The 14,715-nt window shown below is 37.9% G+C and overlaps 1 protein-coding gene and 1 pseudogene across 1 annotated transcript; both read left to right on the plus strand.

Annotated features, from left to right (window-relative positions):
* The first annotated feature begins 4,344 nt into the window (after positions 1 to 4,344).
* On the plus strand, positions 4,345 to 4,795 carry LOC107977611 (60S ribosomal protein L24-like). The gene is given in 2 exon segments (XM_035453877.1): positions 4,345 to 4,689; positions 4,691 to 4,795. Coding segments are annotated over 2 exon segments (450 nt in total).
* A 1,370-nt stretch (positions 4,796 to 6,165) lies between these two features.
* Positions 6,166 to 13,716, plus strand: LOC113838767 (annotated as a pseudogene).
* The last annotated feature ends 999 nt before the right edge of the window (positions 13,717 to 14,715 follow it).

The raw sequence follows: 14,715 nt of genomic DNA on the forward strand, positions 1-14,715 counted from the left end.
TTGATGGCTTAAATTGTTAATGGAGAGGCATTCAGTCATCCAAAAGTTAGGTTTGGGTGTTTGAATCCAAGTTGTTCACAATTTGTCAGTTGCTATAAATCTGTGCCCTACATATTTTCTTATCTTTAGAAACTTATTCAAGTGGGACTGAAGCTCAGTGTGTAAAATATTCACAGGAGGTCTGATCTAGTTACATGATAATGATTCAAACCTAAAATTTCAGCACTCAAGAGCCACAGTTAGAACATACTTGAGTGGAAGGACAACCAGGGCTACCTAGTAAGAGACCTAGCTACAAAGAGCAAAATAACAAAAAGACCTTGTTCCTTTAGAGTTCCTTGTTCCTCTCAACGAACTTGTTCCTTTATAGTTAAAAAAGGCATATAGAGCAAAACATTTGGCAAGGACTTTGAATATATGCTTCCAAATAATGGCTAAGGATCCAGAAAGCATTGAATGCTGCATTTTTCATGTTGTCTTGGCTGTGGGAATGTTTGGCTCATTGAAGCTCTAGGAACTGTGGATCTTAAATGTGTATGCTCACTAAGTAAAGGATTTGTAAGTAATTCCATTCAATGTCACTTGCAGAGGTAGTAAATTTCAAATTTTATAAAAATTAGGACAATTTGGGAGGCAGAGGTAGGAGGATCTCTCCTGCTCCTCCACGGTGTATTACATTCTTTGTTTTCTAAAGCTTTCAGTTGTGCTGTAAATTCTCTATTGTAATTATTCTGCTCTTTCTCATGTGGACATTTAGCGCTATGAACTGTCCTCTTAGCACTGCTTTCAGAGTATCCCATTGGTTTGGATATGTTGTGTCCTCATTCTCATTGAATTCTAGGAAATCTTTAATTTCTTTTTTCATTTCCTCCTGGACCTATCAATTGTGCAATTGGGTTTTACTTAATTTCCATGAGTTTATAGGTTTTCTGTGGTTCGTGTTGTTGTTGAATTCTAATTTTAAAGCATGGTGGTCTGATAAGACACAGGGGGGTTATTTCAAATTTTTGTACTTGTTGAGGTTTGCTATGTTGCCAAGTATGTGGTAGAATTTAGAGAAGGTGCCATGTGATTCTGAGAAGAAGGTAAATTGTTTTGTATTTGGGTGGAATGTTCAATTAAGTCCTATTGCACCATAACTTCTATTAGTTCTTTTGTTTCTTTGTTAAGTTTCTGTCTGGTGTTCCTGTCCTTTGGTGAGATTGGGGAGTTGAAATCTTCCACTATAAGTGTGTGTGGTTTTATATGTGATTTGAGTTTTAGTAATGTTCCTTTTACAAACATGGATGCCTTTGTATTTGGGGTGTAAATGTTCAGAATTGAGACTTCATCCTGATGGATTTCTCCTGTGATGAGTAGGAAATGACCTTCTTCATCTCTTTTGACTGATTTTAGTTTAAACTCCAATTTTCTGGATATTAGGATTGCTACCCCCTCTTGTTTCTTGGGTCCATTTGATTGGAAGATCTTTCCCCAACCTTTAATTCTTAGGTACCATCTGTCTTTGAGTTTGAGGTGAGTTTCTTGTATGCAGCAGAAGGAAGAATTCTGTCTTCTTATTCATTCTGCTAATCTGTGTCTTCTTATAGGAGAGTTAAGTCCATTAATGTTGATGGCCATTGGTTATTGTTCATTCTTGTTTGTTTTTGATTTGGTGATGGTGGCAAGATTATGTGTGGGATTCTGTCCCTTTTTCCGTTTTGGCTGTTGGTAAGTTGGGATTATCTATTGCATATATTTTTCTGGTTGTAGTTAACTTCCCTGGGTTGTAGTTTTCCTTCTAGAACTTTCTGTAGGGCTGAATTGGTGGACATGTATTGTTTGAATCTGGTTTTGTCATGGAATATCTTGTTTTCTCCATCTATAATGATTGAAAGCTTTGCTGGGTATAGTAGTCTGGGCTGGCATCCATGGTCTCTTAGTGTATGTAGAATATCTATCCAGGACCTTCTGGCTTTCAGAGTTTCCAAGGAAAAGTCAGATATGATTCTGATAGGTTTGCCTTTATAGGTTACTTGACATTTTTCCTTTGCTGCTCTTAATATTTTCTCTTTGTTGTGTTTGTTTGGTGTTTTGATTATTATGTGGTGAGTTGACCTTGTTTTTGGTTCAGTCTATTTGGTGTTCTCTAGGCTTCTTGTATTTTCATTGGTATGTCTTTCTTTAGGGTGGGGAAGTTTTCTTCTATTATTTTGTTGAATATGTTTTCTGCAACTTTGAGTTGGATTTCTTCACCTTCTTCTATACCTATTATTCTTAGGTTTGGTCTTTTCACAGTATCCCCTATTTCCTGGATATTTTGTGATAGGGATTTTGGGGGCTTAAGATTTTCTTTGGTTGATGAATGTATTTCCGCTACTGTGTCTTCAATTCCTAAGAGTCTCTCTTCCATCTCTTGTATTCTGTTGGTTATGCTTACACCTGTAGTTCCTGATCATTTATCCAGCTTTTCTATTTCCAGCATTCCCTTAGATTGTGCTTTCTTTATTGTCTCTATTTCAGTTTTTAGGTCTTGAACTGTTTCCTTGAGAGATTTGTTGATATCTTATATTTTTTGGTTAGTTTTTTCTTCCATTTCTTTAAGGGATTTTCTCATGTCCTCTTTGAGGTCCTCTATCATTTTCATGATGGTGCTTTTAATGTCATTCTCTTCTGGTTCATCTGCATCATGATGTTCAGGTTTACTGGTGTATGGTTTCTAGTCTCCGGTGGTGTTATATTAGGTTTTCTGTTGTTGGATGTGCTTTTACCTTGTCCTCGTCTCATCCTTTCTTCTGGTGGGTGTAGCAAGAGTTTCTTGTTCTGCTGGTGGGTGTGGGACCAAGGTTCTCTTCTGGAAGATGCAAACAGATCCATTACTCTGATGTTGGTCCTCTTCTCATGGATGGAGGTGTCACTGTTACCCGGGTGTTGGCAGTGTTCCAGCGTGCTGGGTCTTGCCGTGCCAGCAGTTGAAGGCAGAGGTTGCATGCAGGTTGCTTGTGTCAGATGACTCTGAGCAGTGACGACGAACTGGAGCCGGAAACACTTCCTGGCCTACCCTGGCCAGTGGCATTCATATTCTTGATAAGTAGTTTCTTCCATTCCTGGTACATAGATTCAAATTAATTCCATAACCTTGTGCAATTTAAAGTAACTTAAAGTACTTCACCAAGCCTAATATAATGTCTTTTGGAGTTTATTTTCTTTTTTTCCTGATTCATAGAAGAAACCCTTTTCTTCACTTTTTACTAGTGGTCTCTAAATTTAGGAACATATTCAAATAATGTCACTGCACAAAGGTGTCCAATGGATCTTTTTCTGACTGTAACTTGATAGATGTAGACCTTAATTTGTATCCCTATTCCACTGTAGGTTGTTTTTTGTCTGTGGTGTGACACTGGAAAACAACTTCTTGTATGGCATATAGAGAAAGGAAGTTTCTAGCAACCTCTTGTTGCAGGATGCTGCCACTGATGGTTTAGAATCCACATGTCAATTGCCACCATACATACAATCTTTTACAAATCACAATATCATCACTATGGCATCATAGATGAGTGTCTTTCTTTCTTTCCTTCTTTCTTTCTTCCTTTCTTTCTCAGGGATTGCTTTTGCCTTAGATAGCTTAAAAAGAGGGTAGACAAGTGAAATCTTAGCTTTCTTCTTGAGGAAGTAGGAACTGAGGGTTTTAGATTTTGAACAGCACTCATTTCCAGAATCAGAACCTTTGATTTATTCTGTTACAGTTTTCCTTTGTTTAATAATCTTGGCACTCATATTCTGCAAATTGGACTTTTTAGTTTAGGCATAACTAATACAAGGAAAACTCAAGTGATTTCTACTTTCAATAGTGGCACTTTCCTTAGGAATAATCTATGTTTTCAACTGAAAATTAATTCATCTAAAGGAATTCCCTTGACTTTTGTAATTTAGATTTCCTTATAACAAAACTAAACCAAACGCTGAATGAAATCACTGCCCCTAGCCCAGATCACAGAATCTGAATCTCTGATCAAGGGACAAGAAACTTACAACTCTCATGTCTTCCCACAACTGCTGATCATAAATTATTTAAATTATTTGGAAGCTAATGCCTCAAAACTACTATTCCCAAGAAGATGTGCACTTCCATCAGAATTTATTTGTATTCATAAATGTAGTTTGAAAAATTGGTAAAATTAAGAGAATCTGTCATTTTATGTGATAAGAAGAATGTACACTATTACTAGCACATAATTGCAGTCAGCACACTACAAGGAAAACTTGTGTTGAGAACTTTATTTTAAAAACCTTGCATTGACAGTGTAAAAATAATTTTAGGCTCTTCGCCATCTTCCCTTAGGCTGGGTGGTATCTCTCACCATGAATGTTAAGCCGTGCAGTTTCAGTGGGTACAAGATCTACCCCGGACACGGGGGTCACTACGCCAGGACCAACAGGAAGGTTTTCCAGTTTCTTAATGCAAAACGAGAGTCCTCATTCCTTTCCAAAAGAAATCATCTGCAGATAAACTGGACTGTTCTCTACAGAAGAAAACACAAAAAAGGACAGTCGGAAGAAATTCAAAAGAAAAGAACTCATTGCACAGTCATATTCCAGCGTGCCATCACTAGTGCATCCCTTGCTGATATCATGGCCAAGAGGAATCAGAAACCATAAGTCAGAAAAGCTCAGTGAGAGCAGGCTATCTGGGCTGCCAAGGAAGCAAAAAAAGGCTAAGCAGGCAACCAAGAAGACAGCAATGGCTGCGGCCAAGGCCCCTACAAAAGCACTCTCTAAACAAAAGACAGTGAAGCCTGTGAAGTTCTCTTAATCCCTGGTTGGTAGAAAATGCTAACTTTGTAGATCAGAGTTTTGAATAAAGTTCTATCTAACACACACACAAAAACAACAACAACAAAAATAAATGGAAGATTTTAGCGCAAAATTTCAAAGGACATCTGTTCAACTATGTTCATAGCAGTATTATTTGTAATAGCCAGAACCTGGAAGCAACCTAGATGCCCCTCAACTGAAGAATGGATAGAAAAAAATGTGTTACATTTACACAATGGAGTACTACTCAGTAGAAAAAAATAGAAGGCAATGGAATGTTGAAATTCGCAGGCAAATGGATGGAACCAGAATTGCCATTCTCAGCGAGGTAACACAGTCACAAAAAGACAGGCATTGTATGTACTCACTCATGTGTGGATTTTAGACATAGAGTAAAGGATTGCCAGCTTGCAGCCCAGGCTGCTGGAGAGGCTGGTAAACAAGGAGGACTTTAAGAGAGACATACATGGTCCCCTGGAGAAGGGGAAAGGGACAAGATCTCCTGAGAAAATTGCAAGCCTGGGGGGAGGGGGAGGGGAGAGGGAACTAGGAGAATGAGAAGGGGAGAAGAGGAGGGATGAGGAAGACATGATGGGACAGGGAGGTTGAGTTGGGGGAAGAACAGAAGAGAGAAAGATAAGAGATAATATAATAGAGGGAGACATTATAGGTTTAAAGAGAAATCAGGCACTAGGGAAATGTCTGGAGATCTACAAAGATGATACCAACTAACAATCTAAGCAACAGAGGAGACGCTACCTTAAATGCACTCTCCTGATAATGAGATTGATGACTAATTCATATGCCATCATATAGCCTTCAACCAGCAGCTGGTGGAAGTAGAAGCAGACACCCACAGATAAACACTGAACTGAACTGAAATCCAGATGCAGAGAAGGAGGACTGATGAGCAAAGGGGTCCATACCAAGATGATGAAACCCACAGAAACAGCTGACCTGAACAAGGGAAAACTCTTGGTCCCCAGACTGATAGCTGGGAAACCAGCATGGGACTGATCAAGACTCCCTGAATGTGGGTGTCAGTGAGGAGACCTTGGAAATCTATGGGGCCTCTTGTAGTAGATCAGCACTTATCGCTACAATAGGAATGGACTTTAGGAGCCCATCCCACATGGAGGGATACTCCCTGAGCCTAGACACAAGGGGGTTGGCTTAGGCTCTATCCCAAAGAATATGACTGAATTTGAAGACCCCTGTGGAAGGCATCACCTTTCCTGGGGAGCAGTAAGGGTATGGGATGGGTAGGGCGTTAGTTGGGGGAGGCAGGAGAGGAGGAGAGGGGAAGGGACCTGGAATTGACATGTAAAATAATTTTCTTTCTAATAAAATAAAAGAAAAAAGTAAATTATGAGGGGATGTGGTTATTTCATGGCATGACAGCACCAAATAATACGAACAATCAACAAATCACACTGCCATTTTATATAAAGGAAGCAAAGTGTTTTTATGTTTCTCTTTTTCTGTTGTTTTTAAGGAATAGGGAGTTTAAAACTCCTGGCAATTGGAGGCTCAATGTTTGGATCTACCCTGTAAGTTTTGTAAACAGAGCCTATTTTTCTTTGCTACTGTGGCAACACAATCTCATTCTGCTATTTCACATTTTTAGAAAGGTACTAAGTATCCATTGGGTAAATAGGTTAAGTCCTAAGTATTTTACTAGAAGATCAAATTAAACAAAATGCAATTTTTACAAGTACACATATAGCTTTCACAAATTCAAATTAGTTTGGTTATTCTGGGATGCCATCTTCTGAATGTTAGTTACCCACTACAAAGAGCTGTTTCTCTAACTAAATAAAACCCTCCAGGTAGAGGAGCTTCATGTACTTATTACTTCTTTCCATCTCTCCAGGAACTGAATAGCGGGCTTCTCAAACAGAACAAATATGCTTTGAGTTAATATGAACTGGAGTGTATTTAAGACAGGACATAATAGATTAGCTAGGATGGAAAGCTATTAAAAATGAAGGGGCAATGTTATAGTAGTCATGGCAGGGACCACAAAACAAAGGAGACGCTGAGGCTGCAATGCTAACAGGTGATTTGCAAGGGGAGACTGGAAACAAACCAAGGTGCCTTGGAGAACAACACAGAATCTGAAATGAGCTTTGAACTATCTTGTTCCAATGTGGCAATATCACACAAATTTTCATTTCTCTTCTTTTGGTCTCCTCCAGGTTCAGTGACATGCTGTCTACTGCTCAGAACCATCAGACTTTCATTAAGTCAGTCATCAAATTCCTGTGCCAAAATCAGTTTGACGGTCTGAACGTGGACTGGCAGTACCCTGGGTATTATGGAAGTTTACCTGAGGACAAGCATCTCTTTACTCTCCTGGTGAAGGTGGAGAACTCAGAAGATACCCTTAGGCCTAGAAGATTATAAGTTTCTCCTCTCCAAGGAGACTTGGATTCTTTTAGAGGAGACCAAACTTACAGATTATTAGCATTGAATAGGCCCTGAAATATCATTCATTGATTCAACAAGCATGTGGGACACTTCCACACATGCAGGTGTAGAATAGCAATGTATCTTCATATGTTGTCTATGTTGTAAGTTCCAGAGTCATTATATGTTTATGTTATGGACAAATAACTAACATACAAAAAAAGCATTAGTAAATTTGAGAGAATCACTAAGATAATGGTATCAAATCTCCAAGTTGCATTTCCTTACAGAGATCAAGCCGCATAACAATGACATCAGAATATGTACTGTGACTAAATATGGAACACTCTATGATAGTTAATAGGTACAGGTTAAAGATGAATATAAAGCAGAATTTTTTCCTTCAAATTGTTCTCATCTGAGGTATAACACTGTAATCTAGGAGACAATTGAAGTGCATCTTGGTAATGGCCATGAGAGGGATCAACAGGATACATCGGAAACTCAACTGTCTGAGTAAATGGCTGTGTGTGAGGAAGGATTAAAAAGAGCTTCTGAGAAAGTGATGCTTGAATTTAGTCTGGGAAAACAATTGTTGTCATTAAATTAGGTAAGGATAGGTCTGTCACAATAAAGTGACAGAAATAATGAGCAGCCACTTTGTGAGACATGGAAGTTTAAAAAGGTGGCAATTTTTTATCATGTGGGAGCTTTAGTTTTAGAAGAAGATAAATAATTCTCCTGCAAGAAAATGGGTACTTTGAGGGGTTGTAGATAGAGGGGAACTATGACAGAACTTGGATTTTTGAATAATTATTATGATGTTAAATAAAAATAGAGTCAGCAGTCAAGGATTCAGTAGAAAGCTGTTGAAGTAACCTGCAATCAGATGTAAACAATGGTTTTACAAGTGGGAGGGAGAGCATTAGACAGAGAACATAAGAATTCATGGGAACGAGGGGTCATTTTGGTTTAGAGATGACAAAGCATCCCAATTTTCAGACATAAAGGACAGTATCAGAATACATTACTTTCTTGAAAGTAAAATAGAATAACATGTCATTTGTAGTGAGAACAGATTATTTTTCCTATCAACATAGTAAATGTGAGATGTGTACATGAAAATATACACTGAAAGAATGCTGGTAATAGATTTTATACTTTAGGACCATACTTGATATACTGTTCTTACATTCTCAGGAAGGTCAGTGATCAACAAAAATAAAACAAAAAATAACCAAAGACTGGAGAAAGTTTTTAAATTGTAGTGCCTTATATGATACTTACATAAAAACATAAAACAAAACTTTGATTATCTGTATATTTAATTTTTGAAAGATTGATCAACAGCTGATCTATACAGCTACACTCAGCAACAAATTCTTTTCAATAAGATTCCTACCAGTATATATTTGCACAACCTCTGATGAGTTTTACTATTACACACCCATTAAACGAGAGTTTCTATTGAATAGCTATGACATGATTGATGATATGAAACAAACTTCTGTGCAAAACTTACAATTTCCAGGCATTGTTTCTAGGTGATTTCTCTTCAACGGGACAAAATTAAAGAAATAATGCTATGCTTTATGCAATTAATATTTGCACACAGCTAAACAATTTTCTTATTATGCTTCTTCCACCAGTAAAATGACCTTATCATTTGACCCACTTGCCACATGTCAAATTCTGTAATCATTCTTCAGAAACAGTTTCTAGAAAACCCAAAAAGAGTGATGAGAGATAACCCAAGGATTGTATATTTGAACAGAGTCACATTGAGCCTAGGCAGATTAAAATAAAAGACAGAATTTGACCTGTTATACAGTTCTTATCACCTTCCCACTTTATCAACATATCATTAGACAGGATGCTCAGTCTCTGAGGTAGGTCACCCAATCAGCAATGGCAGCACTTGTCAACAGCACTCCAAGAGGATATAGAGCACCACTGAGAGCCATTTCCAGAGAGCTGAAAACAATTACAGCTCTAACCAAATATTGGGGTCTGGATACTGACAACTAGATGTTTGAATTGGTGATATGCATATTAGGAACCCATGTATTTAGTAGTAGCATCTAATTTCCTGTATATGTTGATGTGATGATGCATAGTAAACTAAGACAAAATAAGAGAATGTGTATTGAAATTAATTTATCTATATTCTTTTATTGTGAAAAGAATTGAAAAAACTTGAAAGAGCAACATCAAACAATTGCTTTGCAGGAAATGTGTGCTGCTTTTGAGAAGGAATTCTTGGAGCAACACAAGACCAGGCTGTTAATCACTGCCATAGTAGCTGGTGTCATCTCCATCATTGAGCCTATATACGAGATCCCTGAATTGTAAGTGTAAGTGGGAATTCATATTTGCAACATCCCTGGGTGTTTACACAGAACACACTCATTCCTGGTCTTTCTTGCTGATCTAAGACTCTGATTGTAGACCTTGTAAAGGGAGAGTTTATTTTTACATTGTCAAGAATAATAGCACTGAGAATGAATTGGATATGAATTATTAAATATTTATTTATTCTTAAACATCATATATTTATTTACTGTATCTTCCTTAAACTTATACACCAGTGCCTACCTCCAAATTCTCCTCATACCCTACCTTCATACCATTGCATATCATATTTCTTCTTTTGAGTTGTTTATTTCCTTTATAAGATCCTAGTACAATAAGTTTTGCCCATATGTGCATGGGTATGGGGTTATTCATAGTTGCACAGACACATAAGTGTGGCAATATTCCCAATGGAGATTGAATTTATTTCTCTCAGTACCTTTTTAAACACCAATAGTTTGTCCCATGCAATAGGCACTGTTTCAATTTCGGCTACTTTGATATTGGTAGGTCTTGTGAAGATAACCACAGCCACTGAGAGTTACTGTGTGCAACAGACCAATCTCATCTAGGAGTCAGCATTTCACAGTCTTCCTCCCCAGTAACCACCAGCACATAATATCTTCACATTGGCTCTTCTATCATATTCATTAAGCCTTCAAGTTGAAGGGTTCTGATATACATTTTTGTTCCACAGCTGAGGATTCAGTTACTTGGAGTCTGTATTTTAAACAATAAGGATTATTTGCATTTACCTCAACAAACTTAAAACAGCAAACTCTCTGAAAAACTTTCAGAACACTGTAGACACAAACATGAATATTTAAGAAATAGTTTCACAGCCTGGCCATAAAGCAAAACAACAGTTTTGGCTCCTTCTTAGGTCTTTGAATTTACTGGGCTTGTCCGTTTGTCCAAATTTAAAACAGCAGGTATGGGATCCATTCCATTGCCAGGCATCTCATGCAATCAGTAAATAGTTGTTATATCCTCATCTATCATGTCTTTAATGTACAACTTGACAAGCAGGAAAATTTTGTAATATTAGGGGTCTAGCACTCAGAATAGCCATTGTATTTTCTCCCCCATCAGATTGCATAACACTTTTAGACAGGATGAAGGCTTGACAACAGGAAAACTGTTTTCATTGTCATTTTCAGGTTTGTTCCTCTATGTCTCAGTTCATAGTGACCCATTCAACAAACAGGTTTTAAATTCTGTTACAGTGAGCATAATGACAAATGGCATGATTCTGGCTTGTTTTAGGTGTCCCTGATGCCAGCATGACCAATAAATTGCAGGGAGGTCTCTCAAACCTGACAAAGACTGACTCATGTAATAACTAGTGATTCTTGAAGATTAGTTTGTATCCATTCAGGGTACTTCAACTAAAACTTATTTTGTGCAATTGATTTTTAGTTCACTTGGTTGGCACATGTATTCTTTCAATTATTTTATTATTTTTAAGACACTGTCTATAATCTCCACCCCTAAAATCTCTACTTTGACTTAGAAAACATTTTTCATATAAACCATTTCAGTTCCCCTGTATTTTTAACCCCTGGATTAGATTTTTCATGAGTAGAAGAATGTAACTTTCAACAAAGGATTTTCCAGAAACTTCATTATACATAAAATGAAATTAGAAAGGGGAGTAGAGGAGGCAGGAAGTATAAAATCTCAGTGAGATAGGTACAATGAAGGGCTTTCAGATATTTTACTGCAAAAATAATAATTCTTACAACTTTGCCTTTTATTCTCAGGTACCTTGATTACTTTGAGGTCAAGACATATGATCTCAAATGGCAATACTGGTGAAAACAGGCCCCTCTACAATGATCTACCTGACCATGGCATTAGTGCCTACCTCAATGTGGGAAGACACTGAACAACTTCAAATGAAAGTCAAGCCAAAAAGCAATGCAAACTTAGCGTATGCAGTCTTATTATGCTACTTAGCAGATCTGAAAATCTAAGTCAGCAATGCATTTTGAAAAACCAATGTACTTAATTTTTCATTACATGACACAATTTGAACTGTCAGAGCATCAACTAACCTAAGTAAGCACAAATCACCAGCTGCTTTGTCTCTACAACTAACACTCTGGTACTGCAGGCAGGCAGACATCATGAACTATTGGAAAAAAATAGTGATGCTGATCCTAAGAAGCTCATTGTTGGATTCTCAGCCTATAAACACACCTACACTCTGAGTGACTCCTCTAACAATGGCATTGGTGCCCCTCCCATTGGTGCTGGACCTCCAGGGAAGTACACAAATAAAGGATTATGGGTCTACTATGAGGTCAATAGATTGTTGTAGAGTCGTCAATAAATGGCAGGTCCAGTTCTTCAACCTGGGTGCTAAAATCTGCTGACAATGAATGTTCATTATGTGCAGTGCTATCACCTAAGCTGAGTGACCATTCCAAATTGTTTTACTTTTTTTCATATTTCTTTATTAAAAATTAATAGTTCTTTAGGTTATACAAGATTCCTTCATACAAAAGATAAGGGGTACTTAATCTTCCTAATGTTGTGATCCTATTATGTAGTTCCTCTTGTGTGGTAACCTGTTACGATAAATCTTTCCGCCAAAAGCCGCTGAGCCCCACTGCCACGTGTGAGCTTTACGCTAGCCGCCTGCCCGAGTTAGGCCCAAATACAGAAACTTGTATTAGCTTCAAAGCTGCTTGGCCAACGACTAGGATTCCTCATCTGTTAGCCAGTCTCAATTATCATAAACCTATATATTTTATAAGACTTATCTTATCTGACACCTTATTGGCATCCTTCCTTGCCAGTGGCTCACATCCTGCCGCTGGAGGAGGTGAACGGGAAAAAGGGAACCTTCCTGTTTCTCCTTCGCTTAAATATGAGTCTCCTTGTTTTGTCACTTCCTGCCTAGATCAGCACTTCTCTACTACATTTCCCAGAATCCTCTTTGACTCCTAGTTCCGTCTAACTTGTAGTCTCATTGTCCAAACAGTATTTTATTTAACAATCAATAAGATAAACATACACAGGAGTACATTCCCCATCAGTAACCCCCAACTAAAGTATTATTTTGTTGCTACTTCATAACTGTCATTTTGCTGTTACTTATCATATTGTCAATATTTGGTATGCAGGATATCTGATATTTGACCTATGTGATAGTCTCAAACCGCAGGTTAAGACCCTAGACCATACCCTTAAATCTATTAATAAGACTGCACATATATGGAAAATAGTTACTTATCAATCATATCATGAAGGAATTTGGTGGATACTGAAATACAGTACAAAAATTGAACAAAATATCTGTATATGAGATACCTATATCTTTAAAATTCCTTTGTCATCCAGCTTTGTTTGCTAAGCTTACCCTTGTGTTCAGGTTCTAGTCATACTTATAAAACTGGAATAACATACTGCAAGTATACTTGTGAATATTACTGTGATCTCTGTATATTACTGTGATTTCATCAAGCTTAGAATCTCTACTAGCAGAAGGCTGGAACAGGAGAACTACCAGTCTGAAGACTGTACAGACTGAAACTCTGACAGAATATAAAAATAGGATAATAAGAGCTGGAGATACAACACACTTGTGGATAATATACATAACCTGGGCAAAGGTCCCTATGTATGGCATGCCTAGCAGAAATGAAAGAGAACATTGTCTCAATTTTCAAGACAAATAAAACTCATAAGAAAATGGAGGAAATCCACACAAGAGAATGGAAAGAAATATAAACAAACTGTATGCTATTTTTCTTTTTGGGTATTAATATTTAAATATTTGAATCTGTTGAATGTTTAAAGATTTGTGACTTCCTGAATCATGGAGACACAGAGAAATGGTATGGCCCTCAAAAAGTGCCCTATGCTTTTAAGAACACCGACTGGGTTGGCTATGATAATCCCGACAGCTTCCAGACAAAGGTAAGTTCAGTCCAACGGATTGCCGAGATCTCATTTCTGACTCAAAGGAAATCAAGTAACTCATGTCCTCTGTTCAAACAGGCTCACTGGCTCAAGAAGAATAAATTTGGAGGTGCTATGGTTTGGCCCCTGGATGTGGATGACTTCACTGGTTCTTTCTGTAAACATTTAAGCTTTCCCCTGACCACTACCTTAAAGGACAATCTCAATGTCCAGAGTCACAGTAAGTGACAATAGGGTTATATTGTTGTGCAATGCCCTTCATCTACTCGAAGACAGTCTTTACAATTCCAACCCAAATAACCAGAGACAGTTTTTCCATTTTATCTGTGGGAACTTTTCAAGATGAGAAACAGATTCTGACCTTTCCAAGTCCCTTGATTCCAACATTCTATACTACACTCTTATAGGAAACCAGGCCTATCTTTTGGGTAGGATGGGATGTTCCATGTCTACTAAGTCTTCAAGGCATAAAAGTTCACAGAAAATTTAGTTAATTTTACTTTTCAAATCTTCCACTCTTTCGTGATCTTTATTAGAATTTATCTCTGCCACTTTGGGAGTTTTTTATTCATTTAATTTTTATTAGTTTTATAATCTAACCACAGTTCTCCCTACACTTTCTTCCACCCCCCTTGCCTCCCACCCCATCCACTACTTCCCAAGGGTAAGGCCTCCCATGGGGAGTAAAAAGGCCTGGAATATTAAGTTGACTCAGGACCGAGCCCCTAACCCCTACATCAAGTGTGGCATCCCACCATAGGGAATGGGATTTAAAAAGCTATCTCATGAACCAGGTTTATATCCTGGTCCCACTTCCAGGGGCCCCTCAAAGAGACCAAGATACACTGTCTCTCACATGTAGAGGACCTGGTTTGGTCCCATGCAGGCTCTGCAGCTGTTGTTCTAGTTTGTGAGTTGCCACAAGCTTGGGTCATCTCTCTCTGTAGATCTTAACCTCCCTTGCTCATATAATTCATCTTCCCTCTCTTTGACTGAATTCTCAGAGCCCAGCCTGGTGCTTGGTTATGGGTCTCTGCATATGGCTCCATTAGTTACTGAATGAAGATTCTATGATTACAATTGGTATATTCCCCAATCTGATTACAGGGAAAAGCCAGTTCAGGCACTCTCTCTACTATTGCTAGGAGTTTTCTGTAGGGTCATCCTTGTGACTTTCTGGAAATTTCCCTAGCACCAGGATTCTCCATAACCAAAGAATGGCTCCCT

The sequence above is a fragment of the Cricetulus griseus genome, unplaced genomic scaffold (genome assembly GCF_003668045.3).
Source record: "Cricetulus griseus strain 17A/GY unplaced genomic scaffold, alternate assembly CriGri-PICRH-1.0 unplaced_scaffold_52, whole genome shotgun sequence".
Classification (NCBI taxonomy): domain Eukaryota; kingdom Metazoa; phylum Chordata; class Mammalia; order Rodentia; family Cricetidae; genus Cricetulus; species Cricetulus griseus.